Here is a 27262-nt window from a genome sequence, read left to right as displayed (position 1 = left end):
AATGCGCTCAATTAGGTTTTAGAGACTTTGCGGTTATAAGGTAGTTTTGAATGTTCTTAGTGAGTTTTGACTAATCATGACTCGTTTATGTCCCCTGACTTGTAGATTACTCAAATCTGCTTAGTATAGGACTTGATTATCAACTTACTACAATTTTTGATATCCTAAAAAATGCAGAAGAGCCTTTTGACATTCTTTACGCGTTCCCCTAAACCTTTATCTGAAAATTCAAACAAAATGTGTTCAGAATCCTCAAAAAGCACAAACTCTCCAGTTGTTTGCCTGAGACCACCCACTGGACACGATGACGAAGTAAAGTTCATCACCTCGAACTTAATACATTTAATGCTAGATTATGTCCAGCCCCACTACTTCGTCCGTTAGCAAAAGACGACGGGTTATCATCGAATCCAGTGATGATGAAGATGAGGCCCCTGCTCTTTCAAAAGAAAAGGCAGAAGCGGTAAATAAACATGATGTAAGTGATGTTACTGACCTGTTATTTTAGTAACAGTTGTCAAGGTATTCATTCTCCCCGCAGCCGGTCAGACAAAATGGCAAAAAGATAAACGAGGCGGCAGACGAATCTCCTCTAGAAATGAGTGTAGTCGCGCAGGTCAATGAAGCATTTGAAGATGAAACTGTTTCATGGACTCACTTAAGCCTTCCATTTTTAGAACCCTCTAAAATCAAAGATATCAATGGTCGAAGGCCCGATCATCCAGAATATGACTCACACACATTATATGTCCCAGAGGAGTTTAAGGTTTGTACACGAGTTTTTTTTGTTCAGTACTTTAGACTAAACAAACTCCTGGCATGCGGCAGTGGTGGGAATTAAAGTCGCGATACACCGACGTAATTCTGTTTTTTAAGGTTGGAAAGTTTTATGAAATGTACCACATGGATGCTATGATTGGCGTAAAGGAGCTTGGTTTGGTGTTTATGAAGGGGAACTTTGCACACTGTGGATTTCCTGAAGTGGCTTTTCCTCGTATGGCTGATCAGCTTGTCCGTAAAGTAAGTTTATAGGTTTCTTATGTGTTATTTCAAACCAAGGGTTATAAGATTGCTCGCATTGAACAAACGGAATCAATTGATGCTATGAATGAACGATGCAAACGAAAATCTTCAAGCGAGAAGGTTGTGCGAAGAGAAGTATGTCAACTTATAACACCGGGTACTTGCACAGCCAGTACGAGGTCAGAGATATCTGATGTAAAGGCTGTGGAGACTGGTGATGTTGAAAATGATGACGAAAGCTTTAGGGATTTGATAAACTTAGCCAATCCTGATTCATTTTTACTTGCTGTTGTAGAATCGCACGGTAATAAAAGTTACCCTTTTGCTTTCGGAATAGGTTTATTGAATGCATCCACTGGCAAAATCAATGTAAGTTGCCTTCGGTTTTATACAACTAAAGTAGATTGGTCAGTTTTTAGATGATCGTCACTGTTCTCGATTACGTACATTTTTATCCCACCATCCTCCTAACCAGGTAAGATATGCAAAGGCGTTTTGTTTTGTGTTAGATACTTAGCGTTGGTGTGTTCTCATCTGTTCACTTTGTGTTACCCTTTACATTGTTTACTCAAATAATTCTCTTTTAAATGTTATTCCTAAATACCTTGATCTCCGGTCGCATGCGAAGAAATCGATGTTTTTTGTTTTACGTCATAATTTACTTCCTTTTTGAATCCGAAATTTCTACAATTACTATATTCCATTCACATTTACTTCATTTGTGGATGACTTTGTCATTATGTAATTAGGGGTTTACTAAATTCTCTGTAGCCACATTGATTTAATCGTGTTACACCGAATCTTAAAAATTTCCACATGGAATATTCGTGCGCAAGTCAACATCAGATGCAATTAAGTGCTAAGCCGTTTATAAAATGTTTTCGAAGTTATTTAATTCAGTGATGGCAGGGGAATTATCTGTATTTATTTAAAAGGGTAGTAGGACCGTTACATTTCAGTCAACGTTTTTAAATATTAGATACCACTTAGGTCCAGACGATCCTCAATAAGAAATGGGAGATTTTTGATCGTTATAAGCGTACAGTTCCAAGTTCACCAAAAGGTTACTTCAAACTGTGTTTAACAATTATTCTAATGCTCTCGAAATTTAGTCATCTAATAGTTAAGTATCGGCGAGTTAAAATTTATCACATTAAAGTTTATGAAAATGTCAGAATAAGAGTAAGGTTGAACGACAAGCTCTAGAAATTTTCATTTGTTCTTTCTTCATGGCTTAAGGATTCAAATACTGCACCGACAATAACAAAGTCAAGTGTTGAGTTCTTTTTCAAATAAGTGTAAAAGACTAAGACGTCTGAAATAACTTTACCAGTCTGAGTTTGATGTGGATGGAGTATATATGATGAAATCCCTTTTCTGAAAGATTGGTGACTGATCGGTTAATATCTTTCGTAATATTCAATGATCAGTTGTTGGACAGTTGATCAGTACAAATTTGACCAATCTAATACTAACAATTAAAAAACAAGATTTATTTATGCAGTTGTTCTTCCTGGAAACAGGATCTGATGAACGTCCCATTACCATGATACTCGGCTTAGTATGAAATGATAGTACAGTAATATGAGCATTTGTTGAATAACTGAGGCTTCAATCAAGATAAGTGGCAGGTATTGTAATAATGATCTAAAAAGTTAAGCTATTTAGCTTAATACCTAATAATACTAGCTTCTGCTTTCTCACATGTACTGTCAACAAGCTCACTTCAAGTCATACGTTCAGTTCTTGAATTGGTTTATCCTAGAATTCTACCTCCTCACTCTGGTATTTCATCTTTTCGCTTCAATAAAACCAGATCATTACGGACCAAATGTAGTACGCCCCTCCCGTTCTAGCCGATGCTTTCGAGATCTTATCACTCGATATACTTCAGCTAAGTAAACTATTTTGGGAATTTCTATAACTAACAGAAAAAGCCAGCTTGGTTGGATCATTTGTTTAAATAAAAATGAAGGCACTATACACACAACCACTCAAGCAAGTTAATTTACTGATGATTTGGTAACATTAATAAAAAGGTTTAATGTTTTTTACCAGTTACTAATCGAGCGTGGAACTGCAGGAGTAGCTATAAAATCCTTGATAAAAACATCTCTTTCATGTGTTCCAACTGAGTTTCTAACGCCAACGAAACAATTTTGGAGTGCAAAGAACACTGTCCAAGAGTTGGAAACAGCTGATTATTTCCCAAAACGGATGTCCAACATCACCGTTGATTCGAACCATATCTCCAAAGTATCTTCGTTCCCTGATAAGGAAAGTTGGCCAGATGTTCTCTTAAATATGTTATCCGAAGGTTCGTTACGATATGTGTAATGTTGTTTTTCAGATTTCGTCCTAGTTAGTCTGTTTTGAAGTTGCAGATTTGTCAAAATCTTTGTAGCAGAATAACGATTATGTTTATTCTATATGTTTCAACCAATGCAATAAAAGTTCAGTGTTTTTCTTGTCGTTTGTTCATATCAATTTCTAATTTGAATTTTCATTGTTTTCAAGCATTTATCTTGGAGATATGAACCTCCAATAAGATGTCGGAGATACATCATGAATTAGTCACACTCAGTCATGTTCTAAACTGATCCTTTTGAATAAGAAGTGACATTCTCGCAACACAATCAAAAATTTAGTTGTGTTCTGAGAAACGTCCTGCCAAAGTAAGTAGTATCTGGTGGAGTTTTGTTCTCTGAGCTGGATGGTTTGGTCGTGGAGCTTTCATCGTTCTTCTGAACGACATCATCAGAATAAACTTCAGACTTCAGATAGAAGCTTCACGACCAATCCATCCAGCTCAGAGAACAAAACTCCACCAAAATCATCCATCTGAGCTACAAATCTTCTCCACCATCTCAAAGTAAGTAGTAGAAGAAAGACTTTTCGGTGTCATAACTAATTACAGTGACTCAATATTTAAAACGTCGGACTTTCAACCATTGGGTTGAAATTCAAATCTCATTCCAATTTCTTTGGTTTAGAATTCTTGATGATACGAACAGCGCCTAGATTTGAAGCATCATTCGAAGCCGACTATATTAGTCTGAGTTCAGATAGTGGTGTAAGCAATTTTCATTCCTTATTTTAGTAAAAATCAATCAAGTATATAAAAAGCGGTATAGTTAGTGTGGGAATTGGTTTTAATGTATTTATTTTGTAGTTTTCGTATGCACATCTCTTATGACCGGAGATTATATTTGGTCGTAGGTGACAGTCGTTATCATGTTAAACAGCTATAAAGTCCAAATCACATTAGCTATAATGTTTTTACTCGAGGATCTACTGCAGTAGGAGAATTGACTTTCTGGTAGTAAAACCAGCAGCACATTTATCACTGTCTAATACAACATATTATAACATCGTGTTACACAGTCATACCTTTCACTTGAATGTGCTAATAGTATAGATGCAGTACAATTTTTAAATTGGTCTCTTATTCCTGTGACATTCTACCCATGTCAGTTTTGACCTCTACGTTTTTAGTAAACCTCTAACCAATGGGTAGGTTAAATTTCCTAGTTCGCTGACTGTGAAATCATCTTTAGATTTTTTCATTACATTTTCAACAAAGTAAATAACACTCACTGTAACTGCACTTAGTACAATTTTATATTTAAAATACTCAGTAATACTTCTCTAAGTTCTAATGAATATGGCCTTTTTTATTTATTTCGGACCAGATGATCCACTAGGACGTACTGTAAAGCCAGAATGTGAACTAGCATTTCGGTGTCTTGGTGCACTTATTTACTACTTACGTTACTGTTTGATTGATCGTGAAGTACTATCACTGGGTTTCATTGATGTATACGTACCAATAGATATGAAGAATGCTAACTCTCAAAGAAGTCCTGGGTCTATTGAATTATTTTATGATACACAGTCTCAGATGGTAAGTTTAGAATTCTGAAATGCATTTGAGTTTTAAATCCCAGTTAGGTCTCTATCTTAAACTACTGAGTTTTCGGCCGTCTCAGTGATCAGTTTTCCTAAACACATCAAACACAACAAATGAGTGGTTTTTTATTTTGTTTCCGCAGTCCTAAGAAGAAACTATTGATGATGATTTTCCTATTGATGTAGTACTAGAACATATTAATTGACGTGTTTATTATTAACTAGCTTAAATCTCGATTGATTGATTTCTGTACACCCCTTTTGACATTTAACCACATTGAGTAAAACCAAGATAATTAAGTCTGCCACTTTTAAACTTGTGTTTTTGTGATACGTTTATTGGTTTCCGATTGTCAGATCACCACCTAAACCACTAGGTACATACAACTTACTCTATCCATATTTCTATATCATAGCTTGTACTAATGTAGAAATAAAAGTCTTATACTCATAACGTCAAACATGAGTTATTAGTATCAGAAGGGGTTTTGTGGAGATTGTAATAATTTCAATAGTTGAGATCATGAGTCAATTGAAGCTAGACCACGATGGAAAACCTGGAAGCACTGGACGACCGTTTCGTTCTGTTGTGGGACTCCCAAGCAGTACGTATCCACGATACCGCCCAGCGGGGTTCGAACCCAGGACCTATCAGTCTCGCGCGCGAGCGCTTAACCACTAGACCACTGAGCCGGCATCCAACGGTGTTAATGTCTAACTTCAACTAATCCACGAAATTGAGTGACACACCCACCATTGTCATCAGTGAGTCCCTATCTCACATGAGTGTTATTATTAAAAAGCTCAGACATTTGGTTTGGACGATGTGTACCGACCACCTATTCACCTCTTCCAACACCGTACCGATGTTCGAATAAGTAAATAAATAAAACAGCCCCAGACTTCGTAAATAGGGTTAATGATACAACTAAGAACAAAGTATATGACAGAAAAAAATTCAAATTGTCAATTATGTGCATTCTCTTTCTTTTTGGAGAAACTAAATGTTTTATACTTCAGTTTTTATTTAGCGTCGTGTTTTCTGTTCTCATAGCTTTTTATTTACAATTGATTGATCACTGGGTACTGATCAGTGTCATGTATGTCAGGTCCTTCTTATTGCAGGTCGAATCCTATCGACCAGGTTGCAATGTGGCTCGACAGTGCGTGCACTATGTTGAGATAAGATGGCGGTTGGAGGTAGTCAACAGGAAATCCTAGACCTAGGTTCTTATCACAGCTTTTTGGTATAGCTAGGATCCTTATCTTCATTTTCCCCTTCATTCTCTATCCGCGTGGCTACTAGTTAATGCAAACGTAGACTGATCGTCTGTTTCGGAAATTTTTCATTAAAGATGTCTGTTTTCATTTCACATTTTTTACACTCATATGTTTGAATTTGTAACTTTAGATCGTTGTTAACTCCCAGGTTTTTCTTAGGTATTGCATTTTCGTAGAATAAATTTGATGACTTATATGAGTTTCGATTTCTTTCGTTGTTGATATTGAGAACTGAAATAACCAATAATTTTTGCTATTTCGGTTCCTTATACAAATTTCTTGACATCATTTGCGTTTACGTATTTATTATACTTCGGGTAGTGGATAGCAACGAAATACGTATTCTACTTTTGTTATTGAGAACTGTTGATGAAAGTTTATTTATTTGAACACATAAACATTGGTACAAGAAGGCACCGAATACCTATGCGTCACACAATAACAATGAGGTTGTGAAGAGAGAGGATAGAGGGTGAGGATAATGAAAGAACAACAATGAACAGAAATTAGCGTATGAGTGAAACATTAATAACAATAATAATAATAATAATAATAATAATAATAATAATAATAATAATGATAATAATAGTGGGAGAAGCAGTTCAGTTAAGAAAAATACAACTAGAAAGAATTCTTTCAGTTAAAGAAGTTACGTCCACCTTTGCGAAGAAGGTAAAAGAAAGTTACAGCAGGATCGCGATGGGCTTCTTTTCTGAGCCATGTCTGATAACGTCTCAAGCCACTGTGTTGTACCATCTCTAGGATCCCAACCAGGGGGTCGTGAATGACCAACAGAAGCCAGTCCTGTACAGCTTTCTTTCATACCACATCATACATTGACCACCTCTCCACTTTTTCCGACCGGTCCCTGCTTTGGCAAATAATGCACAGAGTGGAACTCTCTAGGACGATATTCGTAGTACATGTCCAAGCCACGGAAGTCGATGTTTCGAGATGGTGACATCAACTAAATTATCATCTCTGTGCCCGAATGCACGACGTCGAACATTCCATTACTGGATATCAGCAATCCTTCAGAGAGAGCGATGATCAAACATATAGAGTCGTCTAACATCATCAACTCAAACAGGTCAGGTTTCACAAACATAGAGCAAGACTGCTCTCACTGATGTGTGATTGATCCAACTTTTTTACACCCAGTGTAACATCACGGTGTCAAATATGGGCCAGATTGTCCTTGGCTTTCACCATACGTGAATTGATCTCATCTCACGCACCGGCAATTACACAGCTACCCAGATATACGAATTCTCGACTACTTGATCTGTCACAATCCAGGGGGAGTGCGGGTTCAGGGTCCTGCTAGTTTTGTAAGTGCTTTGCACTTGGAAGGTGCAAAGCATATGCCATACCGATGGGCACATTGCCAACTGATTGAATGCGGATTGCATGGCTTGGGTATCATCCCGCAGTAAGACAATATAATCTGCGCACTCAATGTCCAAAAATCTTTCTCCAGGCAACAGATCCACACCACCACTACTTACATCCATCATAGCTGTTTTCAGAACGTCATCGATGAAAATACTCAGGAGGAATGGTGAGATCAGGCAGTGTTGCCTAATCCCACTGCTTGAATGGTGCAATGAATAGAGATGGTTACGTGCCCTCACTCTGCCTGGTGTGTTTGTATATAGGGCTTTAATGATGCTAATAAACTTTTGAGGAATACCCTTCTTCAATAGACAATCTCAGATAACAGCCCTGTCGAACGAATTGAAGGCGTCCCTAGTGTCGAGAAACACTACAATTTTTGGCTCGCAATAAGTATGGCGGTGTTCCATGCAATGTTTGAAGAGATTACAAGATCACCTAAAATCGGCAAACGAAACGAAAATTCTGCGACACGACGAATCAAGCTAACTATTCCAATGCGTCCTAGCCCCGCTAACGAGAGGTAGAAGACCAGTTCAAGATGAGGGAAAGATATATTCCAAAAGCAGCCAGAAGCACGAACAAAACAAGCACACAACTCAAACGTATATATAAAGTACAAAAAGGACCTTCGAAGCGTCATAAAATAGCGTATTAAAAAAATCAATCACATTGTAGATCCTACCAAGTGGGAAATACAATATGAGCGTCAAAATGGGCGCTTTTGGCGCGAAAATGAGAAATTCAAGTCTCAAAAATAAAATTGCAATGATAAGAGGTTTACCAACACCCTTACATCATAAATGGATCAATGTCAGACCATCATTGAAAACCTGGATGCACTGAGCAGCTGTTTCGTCCCAATATGGGACTCCTCAGCAGTGCGCATTCACGTTTCCGCACGCGGGACTCGGACTCAGGACCTTCGATTTCGCACACGAACGCTGAACCTCTAGAACAACGGGCCGGCATCCAACGGTGTTAATGTCCCTTTTCAACCAGTCCACGATAATGTGCGACCGTCCACCATTGTCTTCAGTGAGTAACCGCTTCACAACCAACACGGTAAAACTCCGCTAGTTGCGGCTTTTCACTAGAATTTCAGGAGATCCGTCTTGAAACTGGTCACTAGTGGACATTTAGTGAAGGATGAAGATATGGTCACTACAGCCTCGGCCAGAACAAAAACCAAGCTGCTCCTCGCGAGTCAATGTTTATCGGGTTTTGAACAGTCTACGAAGTATGATGGAAACCAATAGTTTGGGTGCAATCAAAAGTAGACTTTTGGTGGATTTTTGTTCTCTGAGCTGGATGGTTTGGTCGTGGAGCTTTCATCGTTCTTCTGAATGACATCATCAGCACAAACTTCAGGTAGAAGTGAAGTGTTCGAATTTCTCCATATGTGTTCCACAGCTTGTTCTGTGTACCTCGATGTTGATTGGTTCTTATTGACCTTAAATTTATCATTGTTCACTTCTTTGTCTTGGCTGTGTCTCCCATTGGTTCGATTTTTGTTCCTATATTTGTGCATGATTTTCCTGATTGGTTGATAAATTGGATTGATTTCAATATGTTTGTTGATTGCTGATTGACCTGAGTGCCAGGCTTCTAAAAATTCTCTGGTGTTTCTGGAGTTTCCTTTGTCTAAGATTTCTACATTTTTCCAATCGAATGAGTGTCCGTAGTTGTCCACGTGTATTGATATAAGTGAAGAGATATGGCGTTTGACTGCTAGTTGCTGTTCATGTAGGCGAAGGTGAAGGGGGCGTCCGCTTTGTCCGATGTAGTGTTTTTCGCAGTTGGCACAATTTATTTTGTAGATGATGTTTGATTTGTTTTCCTTTGTTATTTCATCCTTCGGTTTGCATAGGATTGATTGTAGTGATTTTGTCGGTTTGTGTGCCACGCCTATCCCGAAGGTTTTCAGCAGTCTCGTTGCGGTTTCTGATATTCCTTGTATGTATGGTAGGGTGATCCTTTTGTTGATTTCTGTGCTTGACTTGGGTTCTGATGCTGCGTGCGGTTGGTGTTTTTTGATTAAGTTGATTGGGTAGCCGTTCTTTTGAAATACGTCCTTCAGGTATTTGGGCTTGGTGATTTGTGTCCCTCCAGGTGTTGAAGTTTCTTGCGCTATTCCGCCTCGTTAGGTGGATCAGTCGTCATCGGTCATGGAGGGCACGACAATTTGATCGATGTCGCCGGAGCAGCAGATCAGTTGAACTGTTACTCGAAAAACTCTGTCCATCGTCCAAGACGTCGGTAGATATTTTTGGTTGGCATCCCGTCAGCTCCCCAGATTGTTTCACTCACACCAGACTTCATGCTCCCAGTGGCTCGGATAAATTCAAAGGGCTTCCGGCAGTTACCAGATGAAACTGTTGTTCCCAATTCGTTAGCACGTCCTGACCACCAGTCTTCTCGGTCCTTAAGCAAGCTTTTCACAATTTCATTTCTTGAAAATATTCGTTTATGGTCAAACTCGTGGTTACCCGAGGTAGACCGACGTGCTTCAGAGAGTTGTTAAGAGCTATTTAAACCCAGCCCTTATAAATGGGAAGTTCTGCGAAGCCGCAAGCGACCTTACTCGCCATTTTCATGGCGTTATGCAATTATAGCCAATACTCATCTATACTTTTTGGTGGGCTGACAGCTTACCTCAAACCTACTCGGTCTGATATTTAGTTGCAACAGAAGCTGCAACCATGGATCCGTTTAGGACGATGAATTTGTTGGCCACTAAAAAGTGAGGTAAGATTAGCGCAAGCAAGGGTATGATCAAAGTCCACATAGGTACTCCAAAAGAAGCGACAATCTTGTACACAACCACGCCAGCGGTAGCTGGTCGTAATGTGATCAATCTGAATCCAGGCTTGAGATGACGAGGGAGGACGCCATGTAACACATTGGCGATGACTATGTTAGTAGATAGTGCTAACCAGAAACACGCTGTGATCTGCAAACAGTTGGAGTAGGCAGTCCCAGTTACCTGACCGGCGACCAACAAGTTCCTATCGGCCACCTAAACGACTCTTTCCCGTACCTAGACGCCCGACCTGAGCATTCAAGTTTCCGGCTAGTACTGCAATATCTGTCGAACTCACTTTCTATAGAAAAACGGTTAACTGGTGATAAAACTCACCTACAATCGCACCCGGAAAGCAGTCTATCGGAGAGCAGGGGATATGACGAGAAGACATGGTTTCTCACACCGATTTCTTCGCACTCCGATGTAACTTAATCTAACAACACATAGCCGACTGTTAATGAGGATTTAGTCGATCAGTACTGCCTCAACTTTAGTGCGACACCAACACCAGCAAAACTAAACAAAGATGCCACAAGGTCTCCGTATAAACGCACGTAAAACAAGCTTATCTGGTCGACAGATGGAGAGCGAATTTGTAGTACTTCACTAGAGTCTTGAATACGGGTTTCAGATAGACAACAGACATCAATAATAATACTTTCTAAGGACATAGCCAACCCTATCTGTTGTCCGATCTGCATTAGTGCGCGAACGTTGAAGGTAGTCAGTCTGAATGATGTACATGGTTTTAGAAAAAACTTTCAGTATTCGCATTCGACGGTAGCATCCAACTTCCGACCAGTCAGTGACTTGATATCGTTTAGATAAGACGGTTTCCACCATAGGCGAGCTGCTGTATAATTTGAAAAAGAAAAGCATACACATAATGAGAATAAAAGGGAGTAGATAAGCGACGTAGTGTAAGAAAGATAATTTTGAATATGATTTGTTGGAATCAGTGTCGAAGCAACAATAATTTTCTCCAATATTAATAATCATTTAATTTGTTTGAGTGTTGGGATAGTGCAGGGGTGCCTAAACAGGTAGTTTTCTTAGGAGGCTACACCCGAAGCCTTTGACCTAAAGGTCTATTCCACAAGGCAGTGGAACAACGTTAGAAAATGCAGTCCTATGGAACCGGTGACTAACAATAGGTCCATACGCCATTTGTTCCCTCAGTATCCTGGAGCCTGTGTGCACCATTGGTTTTGAGTCAGGATTTTCCAACCCCTGTAGGTAGATCCTCTGTATCCATTATTCCGGTTAAGGAGTAATTCTCTTTCCATCCTTTTAATTTCGTAAACAACACCCCCATCGCATGAAGGCAATGCGTAGGACCTACCTTGCAGTGACTGTATACGTGAGTTCATGTGAGAGTATTTCGAAAGGGAATCGGATTCTCTTTCTTCTCGACCATATCAGGGCATTAGGGGCTGATGAAAGTTGTTACGCAGAAACCCGGTGAATCACGATCTGATATGCGAGATAATGGGCACTGATTTCAAGTGTCGGTGAAGACATCATTAAAGCACATATACGTTCAACTAACAAGTTCTGAACTAAACGTAATTCGTTTCATGAGTAACTCTACCACTAACCATTAAAAAATATATATGTCAAGTAAAATTAATGTTATTAAACAACAGCGTCTATAGAGTTTTTCTAATCGGAGTTAAAACACTAGGTTTTTATAATTAATTTCTGCACCTTTGGATGTTGTCTTCACTAAATACTTCATAAAAGTATCATTTCTTACTATTATTCCTACTAATCAGCTAAGACAAAGTAGTATACTCAACACTCTGGAATTACGCTATAACAATCCAAAGTGAATTTAAGCAAATTACAATACATTTTTGCAGATTACTACAGCCTTTGTACATACTGAATTAGCTCAACTTGTCCTGATTTCAACCCACTTCTGGACGATTGAAACTAATGTTTTTCCACAAAAGAGGTTTTTATAGGATAGTAGGCTGGTCAACATTTAATTGTCATAGATAGCATTTTTTAAATTTAGGTTTCGATATACCACATTATTCAATATATTTACTGTTTAAGTAATTATTTTGGTCGTGTGGATAAAACATATATGCAGGTTTTGGACAGTATTACATTATCTAATTTGGATATCATACGAAACAATGTAGATGGTTCTCAAGAAGGTTCTTTGCTGCAACGTCTCAATACTTGTTGTACCTTCTTTGGTATGTCATTGTTTGTATTTGTATAATTTGTTTTATAATCGGAATATAGACAAATAACATGTAACAAGAAGCGGCTATAATAAATGTCGTTGAGTGTTGAACAATCAGTTAGCCGTAACATAGAGTCTGGTACGTATGCACATCGGTTCAAGATGTCATGCTTCATTAGCACAGAGAAATGGAATTGTTATGCTAAATCTCAGTATAGTAGATGTAGTGTTAGCATCAGTGGTAATAGGAAAGATTACGCGTTGAAGATGCGACTCGAGAAGAAAATACAAAATAGTGAAGTAAAGATAAAACAGTAATTTAAGAATCTTAGGATTTGGCGGAAGATGAAGAACGAATGCACGTGCTCCATTGCAAATAATTTGAGCCATGTCATTCAAAATCTCTAACCATTGGTTACGATAATCACGAGGACCCCAACTGGGTTCTGAACAATTAGTTTCATAATCGTTGGATATCAATTGTTTAGCAGATACTTGTAGTTATGTTTGTTAAAATCACAACAATTGAATATCGTCAACGTTTCGCCTTTCGGTGCGATCCCAACCTCAGAGAAATAATCTAAATAATGTCACACCAAAACTATGTATTAAACGATTGTCCGATCATGTTAGACTGTTGAATATCATTCCTAATGTGTGAATATGAGTCATTTGATGTGAAATACATTCAAATTGTAGTAATTGGAGAAATGTTTGTATCTGTATGTGATTATTACTCGAAAATCAACAGTTGTATATGCCGTTACTCTATTGTCATAATCATTCACATTGATGTATAGAAATCGAAGTCTTTAGTTACAACTTATTAAAGAAAATGTACTATAGAGAACCTAATTTTTTATAAACTAATAATAATAGATTTATTATTATGAAAAGTCTCTCAAATTGTAGAGCAAATATAATTTTGTTATGACATTTGACCATTTAAAATGCCGAATTTCATAAACATTATCGAGACGAGTTCAAAATTAACCATAATGACTAAAAGCAACGTGTATTCCTTATTTATATGATAACTTTGTAATAATCGAAATGATCATTTATTGTTAGCCAGAAATCCCATTTACACAAAATGACTCTGTTGTAAAAATACTTTTCTGACGTCCGCTGTCACTACTATGCTACAAACTCAACTAATTTCTTTCATATTATGAAGTCGGTTAAAATATAGTATCTTTTTATTTAAAAAAAAAGATTGGTTTACGGATGCTAGAAGTAATTACTGCTGTTACCCTAAACACTTAATGGATATTGAAAAGACACCTATCGGTTCCTGTTTCATATGTATTTAACACAATTTTCTCACATTTCGATTTCTCTTTTAAGGACGTCGTTTGTTGCGTCAGTGGATAACTGCTCCACCATGCAACCCAAATGTTATTAGACAAAGACAACTGGCAATTGAAAATCTTATTTCTATCAGTGATATAATTCCTAAACTCCGAGACAAATTAGCTCAGTTGCCTGATTTAGAGCGTCTTATTACAAAGTAAGTTTGTTTGTTGATTTTTTAAGTTATATTCTGTTTCTAATCAAATCTACTTTGTACCTTAAAAATACACTGATATTTCAATAAAGACGATTGAACATTTCCGATAATTTTTCTTCCTACAGAATTCATTTATTGGGTTCTAAAGGTGATAAAAACCATCCAGATAGTAGGGCAATCATATTTGAAGAAGTTCAATATTCAAGAAAAAATATTACTGATTTTGTGGCTACTTTAGATGGTTTCGAATTGAGCTATAAAATAATTCATGAAATCAACCATTATTCATTAAGGTTAGTTTTAAATGATTTATGCCAATATGAATTAGTATATTCTCGATCGGCAAGTGTTTTTTTTTAAAAAGTTTACTAGCAAAAGATCCTTTTAGTAAATCCATGCTTATTGATAAGTTCACTTGATGAAGTGGCAACACTGATATTCAGAATTACGTTAGTGACTGATAACACCAGGTTGATGCTAATACCATTCTTTCTAACTAACTTTATGTGAAGTTATCTTAAGATAAATAACATAGTTATTTATTATTACAAAGTACTGTGATATGATCTAAGAATTACGAAGAGTTTTTCGACTTTCAGATTGCCACTATTAATCCTGCTAACATTGGACTGCATAATAGGTTTATTGATTTGAGTGAGATTAAAATTATTTAGAGCTTAGTAAAATAATTTATATTGTTGATTTTCTCGACGTTGATTTGAAGTCAAGAAACTGGTATAAACGTAATTTGATACATGTCTGGAAGGTCGTCGCAGCCAATAACGAGCCATATATAATCATATTCTTTTCCTCGCACTTAAAAATGAACAGTTAATGTATCTGTATTGTGACTAATAGTTTAATCCTGGAAGTTGCTTGTGTTACAGTTTATTAGTATGTAACTTACGTTTCAATGGAAACACTACTTACTGTGTATGTTTTTAGGTAGTTCTGTTTCGTGAATTCATTAATCATAAATATTCAAATAAACTAGTGACTAATTACTTATGGAAAACCATTTCACTATACTCCAGTAACCTAGAAATTTATTTCTTGTTTACATTATGGATATGACTTCTGTAAACACAATAAGATGATGATCACCTTATACTCTCCTATCACAAAGTCCTGTTTATTTACTAGAGAGATACACTTGATATCTCGCAATGAAATTAATTTCTTCAAATGTTACTTTCTGTATTCCGTAATTTTGTGTAACAAAGAGACAAGATCAGATCTCTTGAAATGACTACCCTCTTTTGGAAATTCATTATATGAAGAAAAAATTGCACTCTTTTCTTGTGACCTTAGTAACTGCGTACCCTGTTAGAAGCAATAATTCAGTCAAGTTATCGTTTTCATCGCTTATATTTTCTTTAATAGACAAGATAATTTTACCCATTCTTTCGATTGAACTTTATAAATTGTACTGGCATATCACAAAAATCGTAAATACAACAGTTTCATTTGTCTTGCATATCTGTTTATCTAATCAATGACCGCTACTTGGATGTAGTACCATTTTGTTTATTGTTAAATATACTTGAAGTCTGATGTGTATTTTTAATCCATAATTTTAGCTCCGCATATTTGAAAAAATTAGTAACTTTAACTAGCCTGAGCGGCAACTTTCCTGATATCAGTGAGAAAATAAATTATTTCAAAGTACGTTTGAAATATATGTGTTATTAGCCTTTTAAACTGCTTAATTATAATTGTGGAAACTTTGCTCTGTTGGCCTTTTGATTTGTTTTAATTGTTTCCCTTTTTTATCTTTCCTTTTCAAGTTTTTTGAACCAATGATAAGAGATATGTTGAACCTATGTAGGTTGAAGAGTTGAACCTTCATTTTTGACCAAATAGAACTATGGCACATTTGTCAGTTGTTACCACTAGGGCGTATACTCGTTTAACACATGTCAGTGTATTCACTCAAGTTCTTTTCATTGATTCACCCTTACTCAGTTCATTTCATCACCATTATATAATAACTTGCTACTTGATAGAAATGCCTAGTACTAAGGACTAATCATCAAATAAACTTTACACCCATTTATTATTCATTTCGGATGCAACGGTATCTTTAAATTCAGTTTCTGTAATTAATAGACACAGTCTTTAGTTATTACCTTCGTTGTCATTTTATAGAATTGCTCATAACATTGATTTGTTAAATGGTGGCTAATAGCTTATTGTATGCAGGTACATTTTAAATGTCTAAGATTTCGTGCTTATCTAGTATACGGAAAAGTCAAATGCACTCAAATATCTTATCATAAGTAGTAGAGGAGGATAGGTGTTAATACTTTGACAAAGCGAAATCTCACAAAACGTCATTGATTTATAACATTAAGCTTTGTAGTAGAACACAGGGAGAATAGATGGGTTACTAAAACGAAACTACTTGGACCGGCCAATATACAACTTTCCATAGGTTCGTTCCTCTGCAATATGAAAGGAACCTGATTGACACACTTCATATGCTTCCTAGATGCGGTTGAATGTACCGAGTTTGTCTTCATTCACTCTGTAATTTTATCCATATTGAATAAGTTTCATTATTATTAATTTTCCGTTTCGTTCGTAACTCTTCAACAATTAGCGGATTTTGAGGTTCTCGTATTGAAATCTAAGTTTCTTTGTCAATTGTTGAGGGAATTCTCGACAGCTAATAAAAATCCCCCTTTAATCAACTTTTTTTAAACAGCGAATTTATTAATTCGTTATTTGGAAGAGATTAGAGTTAATATTGAATTATTGTGACTCAGGAAACGGTTTGAATTTTTTCTAAGTTGCCATTTGTTTTTTTCACTAAAGAACTAATGAAAATGTTAGGGTTTTCATGAGGAAACGGATGGCTTTTATTTGAAGTTCAAACAGTGTTGTCTTACAAATATGGAACGAATTATACTAATTTGTTGTTATGTTTCGTTTTGTTCGACTACAGATTTTCACAATTACTCTGATTTCTCTTCATGTCATATATTTTATAGAATGCTTTCGATGCTGAAAAAGCTAAAAATGAAGGTCGAATCATTCCAGAACCTGGTATAGATCCTGAATATGATGAGTCTGTGTCGGAAATCAAAGTTCGTGCTCATTTTATTATTAATAATTTTCAACTCACTTTTAGTGTGATTTGTATTCATAGGTTTTGTTAACATATTGTATGTTTATTCTGGAAGCTACGTGTATCACGGCGGCTTACGTACATTATTGAGTGTAAAATAAGAAAGTCTAATTTTCGTTTTAAAAATAAGCATTCCAATGAAACCCAGTCAAATTTAGTTTTAGAGATTGTGTGTTATTAAAACTCACACTATTAGGAACATTAACATGAGGAAAGCTATTTTAAATTCGAAATAAATTCATCACGGTCCAGTAACTGAAAACTTGGCTTTCAACCACACGCATTAGTGAGGTCCAATGAGACTACTCGATTATCTAAGGGGTGGAGCAAAAGATTTACATGTGTGTGAATGCATCAGCCAAAATTAAGATAGTAAATTAGACAATCATACTAGGTAGTAAATGATAATAAAATGTATCTTATCATATTTGAGAAAACGTGGGACTGAATGCAATGGCTACAAAATTAGTAACGAATATGGTAGTAATAATCAATTGAAAGAGTTTGACGAGTAAATTTACATATTGACTCTGATTTTAACTCACTAACAAAGTGATACGTCAACCGCGGAACCAGGACACAAGATTTATTTAAAATACAAAACCATCACAGCAAACAAAATAAATATTGAAAATTTATGAACAAAGAATCACAATTTGTGCGGTGTTTCATTATGTCGACGAACACATTTGATGAGAAACTTCATACTTCATTCAGGAAACAGCACATATTTATATCAAGCGGGAGTATCAACGACAAACATGTCAAGGATTTTCAAAATTAGGTAGTTCGTTTAAAAAACAAATAAATGTGATCAAAAAAATGAATGATGAGAAAAGAAATAAGTACTGTTCATTGAGACTACGAAACATAACATCAAGCAGTATACAAGTCATACAAATATTTAAGCTACTATGTAATAATAAGTAGTGTCAGCGAATAAACAAATAAAGTTTGGGTGTGAAAAAAATTTCAAGTTTTTAATTTTCATAATTTTCCGCTTTCAGAGGATTGTTGAGGATATGAACAAGTTTTTATTAAAATGGAGCAAAACATTCGGTACACGGGTAAGCGAATAGTTTCTTAAATACCCAAAGGCATATAAAATACCCATTGACCTTCCTTTTTTATTTAAAATTAATCCGTTTTTTTCATATTTCTGAAAATATCGTTTAAACAGTAATGCTAAATGGGAGCTTAGATTTTGGTACGATATGATTTCATGTCTAAAAGGTCGACAGTAATTTGGTTAGATAAATTTTTTTAAAGAGCTTAAAATTATGCTTATGTACAACAAATAGAAGATATTCTAAGAGCTCATGAATCACTATCGATCCTAGATAGTTTAATCGAAATCGATATGATAATGCAGTAGTCGATAGCAGTTAGTAATAAATTCTAAGTTTAGCGTCAATATTTTTTTAGTATATGTTGACGAATTAAAACCAGCAACTCCGTAAACATGTTTCCTTGTGAAATCGTCCGCCAAGGTGCCATCTCACTAAGTTGACATAGTTTGACTAATCGAGTTTAAACACATCTGTTCCATACTGTCCATTTTCAATGACTGCCGAACATTCACGAGCAAAAGTCGTTTTCATTCAAATTAATGCTCAATGGAAAATTGTTTATTTGGAGTATAGGTTTCATCATGCGTTTTTCGCAATCTACCTAGTGTAATACAGATAGTAGAATTTTTTATATTCTAGTAATTATCACATATGCAACGTTGGTAATTTATGAACCAAAGAGACTGGTCAAGAACAATGAAGGCAAGACAAACACCGAAATTCAAGAACACAGGAACATATGGGTAGAACACTTCGAGGAACCTTTAAACAGACCAGCTCCATTGAATCCACCGCACATTGAAGCAGCACACATAGGCCTTCCCATAGATATCACTCCACCAACGGTAGAAGAAATCAGGATGGTCCTCAGACAAATGAAGTGTGGGAAAGCAATAGGACCTGACAATATATCAGCTGAAGCTTCTGATTTCAGAAATAGAAGAGGCTAAAAGCATGCTTCACGTTCCATCCAAGATTTCGAAGGAAGAACAAGTGCCGACGGACTGGAAAGAAGGATACCTTATCAAGATACCAAAGGAAGGAGATGTGAACAAATGCGAGAACCACGGAGGCATCAAATTACTGTCAGTACCAGAAAACGTTTTCAATGGTGTTGCTGAACCGGATGAAAGACTCAATAGATGCCCAACTTCCAGATCAACAAGCTGGATTACATAAGGATCGGTCATGCATAAACGAAATCGTGACACTACGAATAATCGTTGAACAATCAATTGAATGGAACTCGTCACTATACATCAACTCCATTGACTATGAGAAAGCATTTGACAGTGTGGATAGGAGAACATTATAGAAACTTCTTCAACACTTTGGAGGCAACGGATTGGCAAAGCAAGGACAGCATTCTTACAGTTGAAGAACACCTAGAACTCAAAAAACTTGTCAATCAATACTAACATAAAGACAGTTCTACTGTACGGAGCTGAAACTTAGAGAACTACTACAACCATCGTTAAAAATATAAAAGTGTTTATAAACAGTTGTCAACGCAGGATACTCTGTGTCCGTTTGCTGTAAACCATCAGCAATAGGCTGCTGTGGTAGAGAACAAACCAACTTCCGGCGGAAGAAATTAGGAAAAGGTGCTGGAATTAGATAGAATATTTATTAAAGGAATCATCAAAGTTCATCAAAAGGTAAGCTCTCACTTGGAATCTTGAAGGGAAACAAAAAAGAAGAAGGCCAAAGAATACACTACGTCGGGAATCGGAAGCAGACATGAGAAGGACGAATAGCAACTGGAAAGAATTGTCCAGGATAGAGTTGGATGGAGAGTTCTGGTGAGCGGCCTATGCTCCAACATTAGGGGTAACGGGCGTAAGTAGTGTGCTAGTTAATTAATAAATTTACTAAACGAGATCCATAACAATTAAACTGTTTTCATACCAATGTATTTATTCACACCACCTTATGAATAGGTGGTAATCTACCATACAATTTACGGATAACCTTCAAGTACAGTTTTATCTGTGATCAGTAATTGAGTTAATGTTTCATTTTCATTGTTTCCTAATAATATCGACAGCTGTTTCCCTTCCATGTTATTTTTCTGTTCTGTTACTAACCAGGAGTGTTTATTCGTTCAATATTCTTTTTCATAATCATTTTATCTTTTAATCGACTATTTTGTTAATTTATTCATTGCATCTGGTTTCTTGTTTAAAATGTTTAGCTTGCATATTGGGGAACCGGTCGCAATCGTTATCAGATTGAAATCCCAGAATCTTTAGCATCTCGTGTTCCCAACTCATGGCAGCTATCTTCACAGCGAAAAGGTGTCAAACGTTATACTTGTTCAGAGACCCAAGAATGGCTAAGCGAGTTAACTGCTGCTGAGGAACGAAAGGACGCTAGTCTACGGTCGATAATGCAACATATATTTTCATCGTTTAGTGAATCGTAAGTTATCTTTACATTCGATTCAAATACAATTTGAAACAGTGGGGAAGTTAATATTCAACCGATTTGTGATCGTCAGCTTGATAATTATTTCGCTGTTGCTGTTATAACATTCAGAACATAAAGTAATCAATGAAAATATATTTTGAAGACTTTATTCTCAAGCTATATGTGCTCATTATATGTACACACTGGATGAAAGTAATAGCTAATGTTTAACCTGTGTGGCCACAAATCTAGGACATTTTTCTGTTTGTAGAAGCCAAGTTTAATTTTATGTTATTTGGTATGGATACGATAATATTGATAACTCTTACGCGCTTTAATTATTGTTACATTTTTATATAGCTTTCAACTGTTTATTAAATACTTTATTTAAAATCTTGAAGCCATCCATGACAGATTATTTCCGTTATTTTTAATACTTAGGTTTACCGATTGGCATATGGCTATGTCTTGTTTAGCTGAATTAGACTGTCTAATTGCTCTATCTTCGTACAGTACAAATGCCTCTGATGTGATGTGTCTTCCAGAATTTATTGATCTAAATTCATCTACTAAAGTATGTTTGATATTTGTTCATTATTTGTAAAATGTTTGAAATTACTATCATGTAGTGTGAAGATAATTGTGAACCACTGTTAATTTTTCCTGTAAGTTAACAAATTAGTTAATTATCAGGTTTTCATATGAAGTCTGCTGACATTGACTACTGTATATGCCAAAAGACTGGTAGCCTACAGGAAATTACCCACCGGTCCCTGATCTACTATTTAGAACACTAAAAAAAACTGGCTAACTTCCTTTTGGTATTCTTCTACATTCTTCAGAGTCAAAAACTCAAGTGATTGTATACATAAAATTCAAGACCATGATTTGCACAAACAATCTCAATATCTAGATAACTAAGATATTTTTTATATAAAATTAAGTAAAATGTTTATAATTAATCTTCTGTAATTTATAGACGTTAAAAGATATTACAATAGATAATGAGTCAAACTAATCGTTTTGTATATATCTAATCAAAGTGTTCGTATTAAATCTTCAGAAAATAACTATGATATATATATTCCACATTATTTGAATTGATATTATCCATTTATAAGAATAACATTTTTTTAAATTATAGTTGTGTAATTTGGATTTAAAAAATACATTTTTATAGCCATTACTGGAAATAGTTGATGGAATTCATCCTTGTCTAATAAATACATTTTCGGGTGGAGATGTTATTCCAAATGATATAAAACTTGGTACAACATCATCGATGATATATTCACCAACACAACATCATACGTTACGTGATACGTTTAACAATGTTTCTGTTATTCTTGTTACTGGTCCTAATATGGGTGGAAAATCAACTTTGATGAGACAAGCTGCTTTATTAGTTATACTAGCACATTTAGTGAGTTGTATTGTGACTAGTTCTTTTGTGTATATATGTTATATCATTTAAATTATGTGCCGCAAAATGACACCGTATTAATCAGGCTGTAAAAAGCCTAGCATTTTTACATTTCACTTAGAATTTATTGTAATGGTGAATTAATTTTCGGTAAGGTGTTTGTATAAATATTGTTAGATTTTTTGAATTTCGTTTCATGTAATTCTGTTTTGATATCTGTATTGGTGGGCAATGTTAATAACCATTAGGTAAAATAAGTGTAACAGAAAACCAAATACTTAAACATGTATATGGTAAATGGGTTAGATAACTTTATATAATTTAAACCATGCTCATTTTTGATGATTTATGTGTTGGTAAGTTACATCAAACTACATGTTAGTTACTGCTATGAATAGACTTGTGTGGATCTCTTTGTTAATATAACTGAAGCTAAACATATTTTTATGTTTGTTTGCTAATTCATATCAACGCTATAGTATTCACTTTGTAAAATGTATGAATATTTCACATATATTTTAAGCGTTCTGTACAATTCTTTTATTCAGTCTTTGGGTACGTTTCGCCACTTAGCTCAGAAACAGACAAATTTGTGTGGTAGCGTTTACTTTTTATGTATCTTCTTGAATTTAAGTTTTAATATGTTTTTATACATTCATCTTGAAACCATAATTTTTTTATCTTTTCCACTATCTTTGGTATCGCTTTTATTTCGATCCTTTACCATTCACTGTTGATTTCATCTGTGTTTTACTAAGCTATTTGCTCCTCAATTTGTATTTCAGTAGATTTTATTTTATCGAAATACTATATACATTTACCAATACTGTAGGCAACGTTTATCAGACAGCTCAAGAAATATAGATCAGTGCAACAAAAATTGTAGTCGTTTATTTGTATTAAAAATAGTTTCAGTAGCGGCAGTAGATTACTTTTCGAAATTTCTTCTGATCCACATCTGTTCCAGGTCTAGAACTGTTAGGTGTTTGCTTACCCTATGTATTATATTCTTAAATACCAGGTGAAAGATCTTATATTAATTTCAAATATCTATTAAAACATGACCGATTTGTGACCTTATATATTGTGTTTTTGGTTTCACCAAACTCCTCTTGGATTGTTTGCTTTTTACTAATGATGATAAATATCCCATTTTTAGATATTATTTTTATATTACCGCACTTTTCTTTCCATAAATTTCCGTGAGGAATAATCAGAATGGGATAAATAAATATTCGTACATTATAATTTGCATGTCCCATATTTTCTTTGTAAATGTTGACAAGATTCTGATTTAAATTATTCTTTTTAATTGTTTCAAATATCTTATTAGGGTTGTCGCATTCCAGCCAAGTCATGCAAACTAACTCCTGTGGATCGGATATTTTCACGCCTTGGTGCAAGTGACAGAATGCTTTCAGGTGAAAGTACGTTTTTGGTGGAGTTATCAGAGACAGCATCTATTTTACATCATATCACTCCTCATAGTCTTGTTTTGATGGATGAATTAGGTCGTGGAACTTCCACTCACGACGGATCAGCCCTAGCAGGTGCAGTTGTCTCTTACTTAGCTAAACCAAATGGAAGATTTTTCGATGGCTCTGGCCCTAGGACTCTGTTTTCAACGCACTATCACAGCTTGGTAGATCAAGTTGCTAACACAGACCCATCTACTTCCGATGAAGATATGAACCATCTATGCATTGGCCTGGGTCACATGGTAAGCATGTTAATGTGATTGATTATAAATATTCATATATGCACGTAACATCTTTTTGGTTGATTGTAGCAACATTTCAGTTGTTTCTACGCACTGTGATTTATCCTTGAACTTCAAAAATATCTAATTCCTATTTAGTTATCGAGGTGTTTTACTGATGTCAATGTCGACCATCTTTGACACATGTATTACTTGCTTAAGAATGAATGTTAAATTACTGCAAGATGTCCGGAATAAAATAAAGCACCAGTTCACAAAGCCACTGACTATTTACCTGAACTACGTGAGATAGCAGTGTGGAGTATTAGTGAGGTTCTCGTGGGTCTCGAAATCTATTACATAACGAGATAAATATATTCGTCACCATTCTCCAGATCTGGAACACCTTATGCTTTTAATTAGTTGTTCTATGTCCTACGGCATTCTCGTTCCAGTGCAATTTTGTTTATTATGTCCTATTGTTCGGTATATCATACTGGAATAATCGAATCCGTTCAGATATATTCCCCTTTTTTTACTTCCTTTTAATTTGTTATGCAGGAAATTTTTTACCTGTTCAAATTACATTCCCAAGTTAGGATTTCTTTCAAGAAATTTCCTATCTGTATTATAAATGCTTAAGATTGAAAAAGTCTTGGGAGTGTATTTTCCCGAGCATTATGTACTCAAAATGTTTCTTATTAAATCATCATCATAAGAATTTCTTGTATCTAATAATTGTTTATTTTCTACTTGTATACGTAAATAAAAAAGTCTTGTATGGTTGAAGCAGAATCGGATTCAACGAATGATTTGGAAAATATCACATTTCTGTATAAATTTATTCCTGGTGCATGTCCAAAAAGTTATGGCTTCAATGCAGCTCGTTTAGCTATGCTACCTGATAAGGTTAGAGTTTCATGAATAAATTATATATTGTTTTAACAACAATTTTTTTATATGTGCATAAACTGTTCGTTTCTTTGAGACCAGACATTTTTTCACGGGATTTCACATAGTAATCTTAATCCATGTACCGTTATGTGTAACTGATAAAATCTTTAGTATAGTTTATCCTTTAATTGAGACCTTATTACCCAAAGATTGCATTACAACCTAATAGCAAATATGACATCTAAATAACCATGTAGTTAAACACTACGTTTCGTGAGAAATATTAATAATGATATTTGTAGTTTACCTCAAAAGTTCACTGTGTACATATCTGTACCCACTTGAATGGCGATTAAATTATCTTAAGTACTTTTACTTTTTAAATCCCCTACTGAATAATTAACCTTACATCATTTTTATTATGATGCAGTCAGTCTCGATATATGTCAGAACGTCCTAAACATGTGAATATTGTTACTTCAGTCGAAGTATATTTATACGTGAAGTGACTTATTTAATGAGGAAAAGTTAGGTAGATAATGCAAAAGCAGAACTTTAAGGTTGATTTTTTAAAGTTCATCATGCTGTTGATCATAAGATGTATCACACAAGTTTCCTCTGTAAAACCACATGCCCACCAACAGATTTTCTGGCCTCATATTGTTATTAAACTACTAAATGTTTGTTTGTCACAGCGACTTTACCTTTCCACCTTAGGTTATCCGACTTGGTTTAACCAAAGCGAAGGAGTTCGAAAAAACCACTGCAACGTTTGCATGCCTGAGGTAAGAATTGTATGTTTGCTTCTTATTTATCAAAAGAAAAACTTTCTCAAACAATGTAACGAGAAGTCTTTTTAAATTATCAAAAAATTACCAGTTTTTCTTCCCTCTATTAGTCTGACACCATAGATGACATTTGTTTATCATAAGTATACGAATGGATTTATGAGATATTCCAGGATAATCAATGAAAAACCGAATTCAATAGAAATATACACATTGTCTTATTTTTCATAACAAGAAAACCTTAACAATGTTAAATTGCATCGACTACCTTCTCGGTATCGAAAACAATCATCTTGTGTTATTAGCTTAGAAATTGAAAACTAAACGCGAAATGACCAATTATTTATATTATATAGCTAAATTTCAATCAAAATAACGGTTCAATACATCTACGGCATTGTGAATTGGCGCATTTTGTTCATTCTCTGGTTACTGGCACCTTCCACATTCAGTCATTTTCTTCATACTTTTGCACTCATCTTAAGCGTCGAAGTAATTTTGGTGTAAGCAAATACAGCAAGTGTATAACATATTACACTCATTACTATGAATATCGCTTACTCACTGATTCTATTGCACCCAAACAGTTACAGGTTAGTAGCATTGACAGCTCCGACATAGAATCGACTGTCTGATAGCAGCCATTTAAAATAAGACTCATTGGTCTGTCCATTTGATGATATGGTTTAACATTTAAAAAACGGGGATAAGTTGGCACATTGCTGGTTACTAATTTGCAGAAATCATCGGCCGATTACCATAGGAGACTTATCAAACTTATTTTCTATAACGTCACTATATTAACTGGTGGATATCTTGATAATTTCCACTAACTACAGTTTCTTCCTGCGACACGCGCATATCTTCGTACAATCTGTCACACTTCACATTTGCACGACGATTGAGATAACCTACTTGTGTCCATCGTTAGGTTTGTGTAGGCGGTCCTTAAACCGCAGTCTTTTTACGTTCTGATAGAGAATTCTTTTGTCAGGTATAAAGGAACCACAGGGAATAATTTTCAGTAAACTTCTAATTACAGCTGTCAATAGTATCTGGATACTGATAATTGACTATAGTCATTCACTCGCAACAGATATCTTGGTTGTCAAACTTAATTAACCGTAAAAAATCATTGAGCTTTTGGAAATTTGTAATAATGTAATAATTTTTCAACCTCTATACATATTTTGATTGATTAGTTTTAAAACATTCCTCTTTTTCATTTCAGGACATTATTGCAAGGGCCGGTTACAGTGGAGGACCTAAGACAGTGGAATTCTAAATTAAAAACATTTTTATAACATAAGAACAATACCTTGAAAATCATATTCACTCAACTTTTAAATGGCACGTCTTAGATTTTATTACCAATACATATCTACTTCCCACTTTCCCTCATTAAATAATTCATATTTTTTTTAAGAAAACTGGTTTTCTTACACACCTAGTGGTTCGAGTGCAATTATGATGGGAGAAAAAAATGATCTGTGTAGACATTTTAATGGATTATGATTTAGAGGAAATTTCTATATTATAATAGGTATCAATAGCTTATTTTTAAAAACCGTAACTTTTGGCTACTGCAAATTATTATGAGACCACCTCAGCATACCTCTACGTGTTTCCAATTTTAAAAATTGGTTTCTGTATACACAGACAATAATTGTTGAACAATGCTATCATGCCAGTTGTATCACGTTGTTACATTTCAAACGACCTACTAGA

General features: G+C 35.2%; 1 protein-coding gene across 1 annotated transcript; it reads left to right on the top strand.

Moving 5' to 3' along the window:
• On the top strand, positions 1 to 27038 carry MSH6 (DNA mismatch repair protein msh6). The gene is made up of 22 exons (XM_051215987.1): positions 1 to 40; positions 106 to 312; positions 353 to 478; positions 515 to 766; positions 802 to 1020; positions 1060 to 1392; positions 1427 to 1498; positions 3082 to 3340; positions 4716 to 4927; positions 12513 to 12621; positions 13959 to 14121; positions 14247 to 14414; positions 15702 to 15786; positions 17115 to 17210; positions 18259 to 18318; positions 20516 to 20742; positions 21172 to 21304; positions 21911 to 22153; positions 23487 to 23873; positions 24627 to 24761; positions 25464 to 25531; positions 26766 to 27038. The coding sequence occupies exons 2-22, from the start codon at positions 172 to 174 to the stop codon at positions 26836 to 26838; spliced, it is 3561 nt and encodes a 1186-aa protein (XP_051066534.1). The 5' UTR covers positions 1 to 40; positions 106 to 171; the 3' UTR covers positions 26839 to 27038.
• Positions 27039 to 27262: the final 224 nt, after the last annotated feature.

Source organism: Schistosoma haematobium, chromosome 4 (genome assembly GCF_000699445.3).
Source record: "Schistosoma haematobium chromosome 4, whole genome shotgun sequence".
NCBI lineage: Eukaryota > Metazoa > Platyhelminthes > Trematoda > Strigeidida > Schistosomatidae > Schistosoma > Schistosoma haematobium.
The sequence above is the reverse complement of the archived record's forward strand: the minus strand, read 5'-3'. Positions and strand labels throughout refer to the sequence as shown.

Bases quoted from the DNA above. Each gene is read 5' to 3' on its own strand.
- MSH6 (XM_051215987.1), top strand. From the start codon at position 172: ATGCAGAAGAGCCTTTTGACATTCTTTACGCGTTCCCCTAAACCTTTA. The intron at 1,499-3,081 runs GTAAGATATGCA...GTTTTTTACCAG, and splicing joins CCCACCATCCTCCTAACCAG to TTACTAATCGAGCGTGGAAC. The intron at 18,319-20,515 runs GTAAGCGAATAG...TAAAATGTTTAG, and splicing joins GCAAAACATTCGGTACACGG to CTTGCATATTGGGGAACCGG.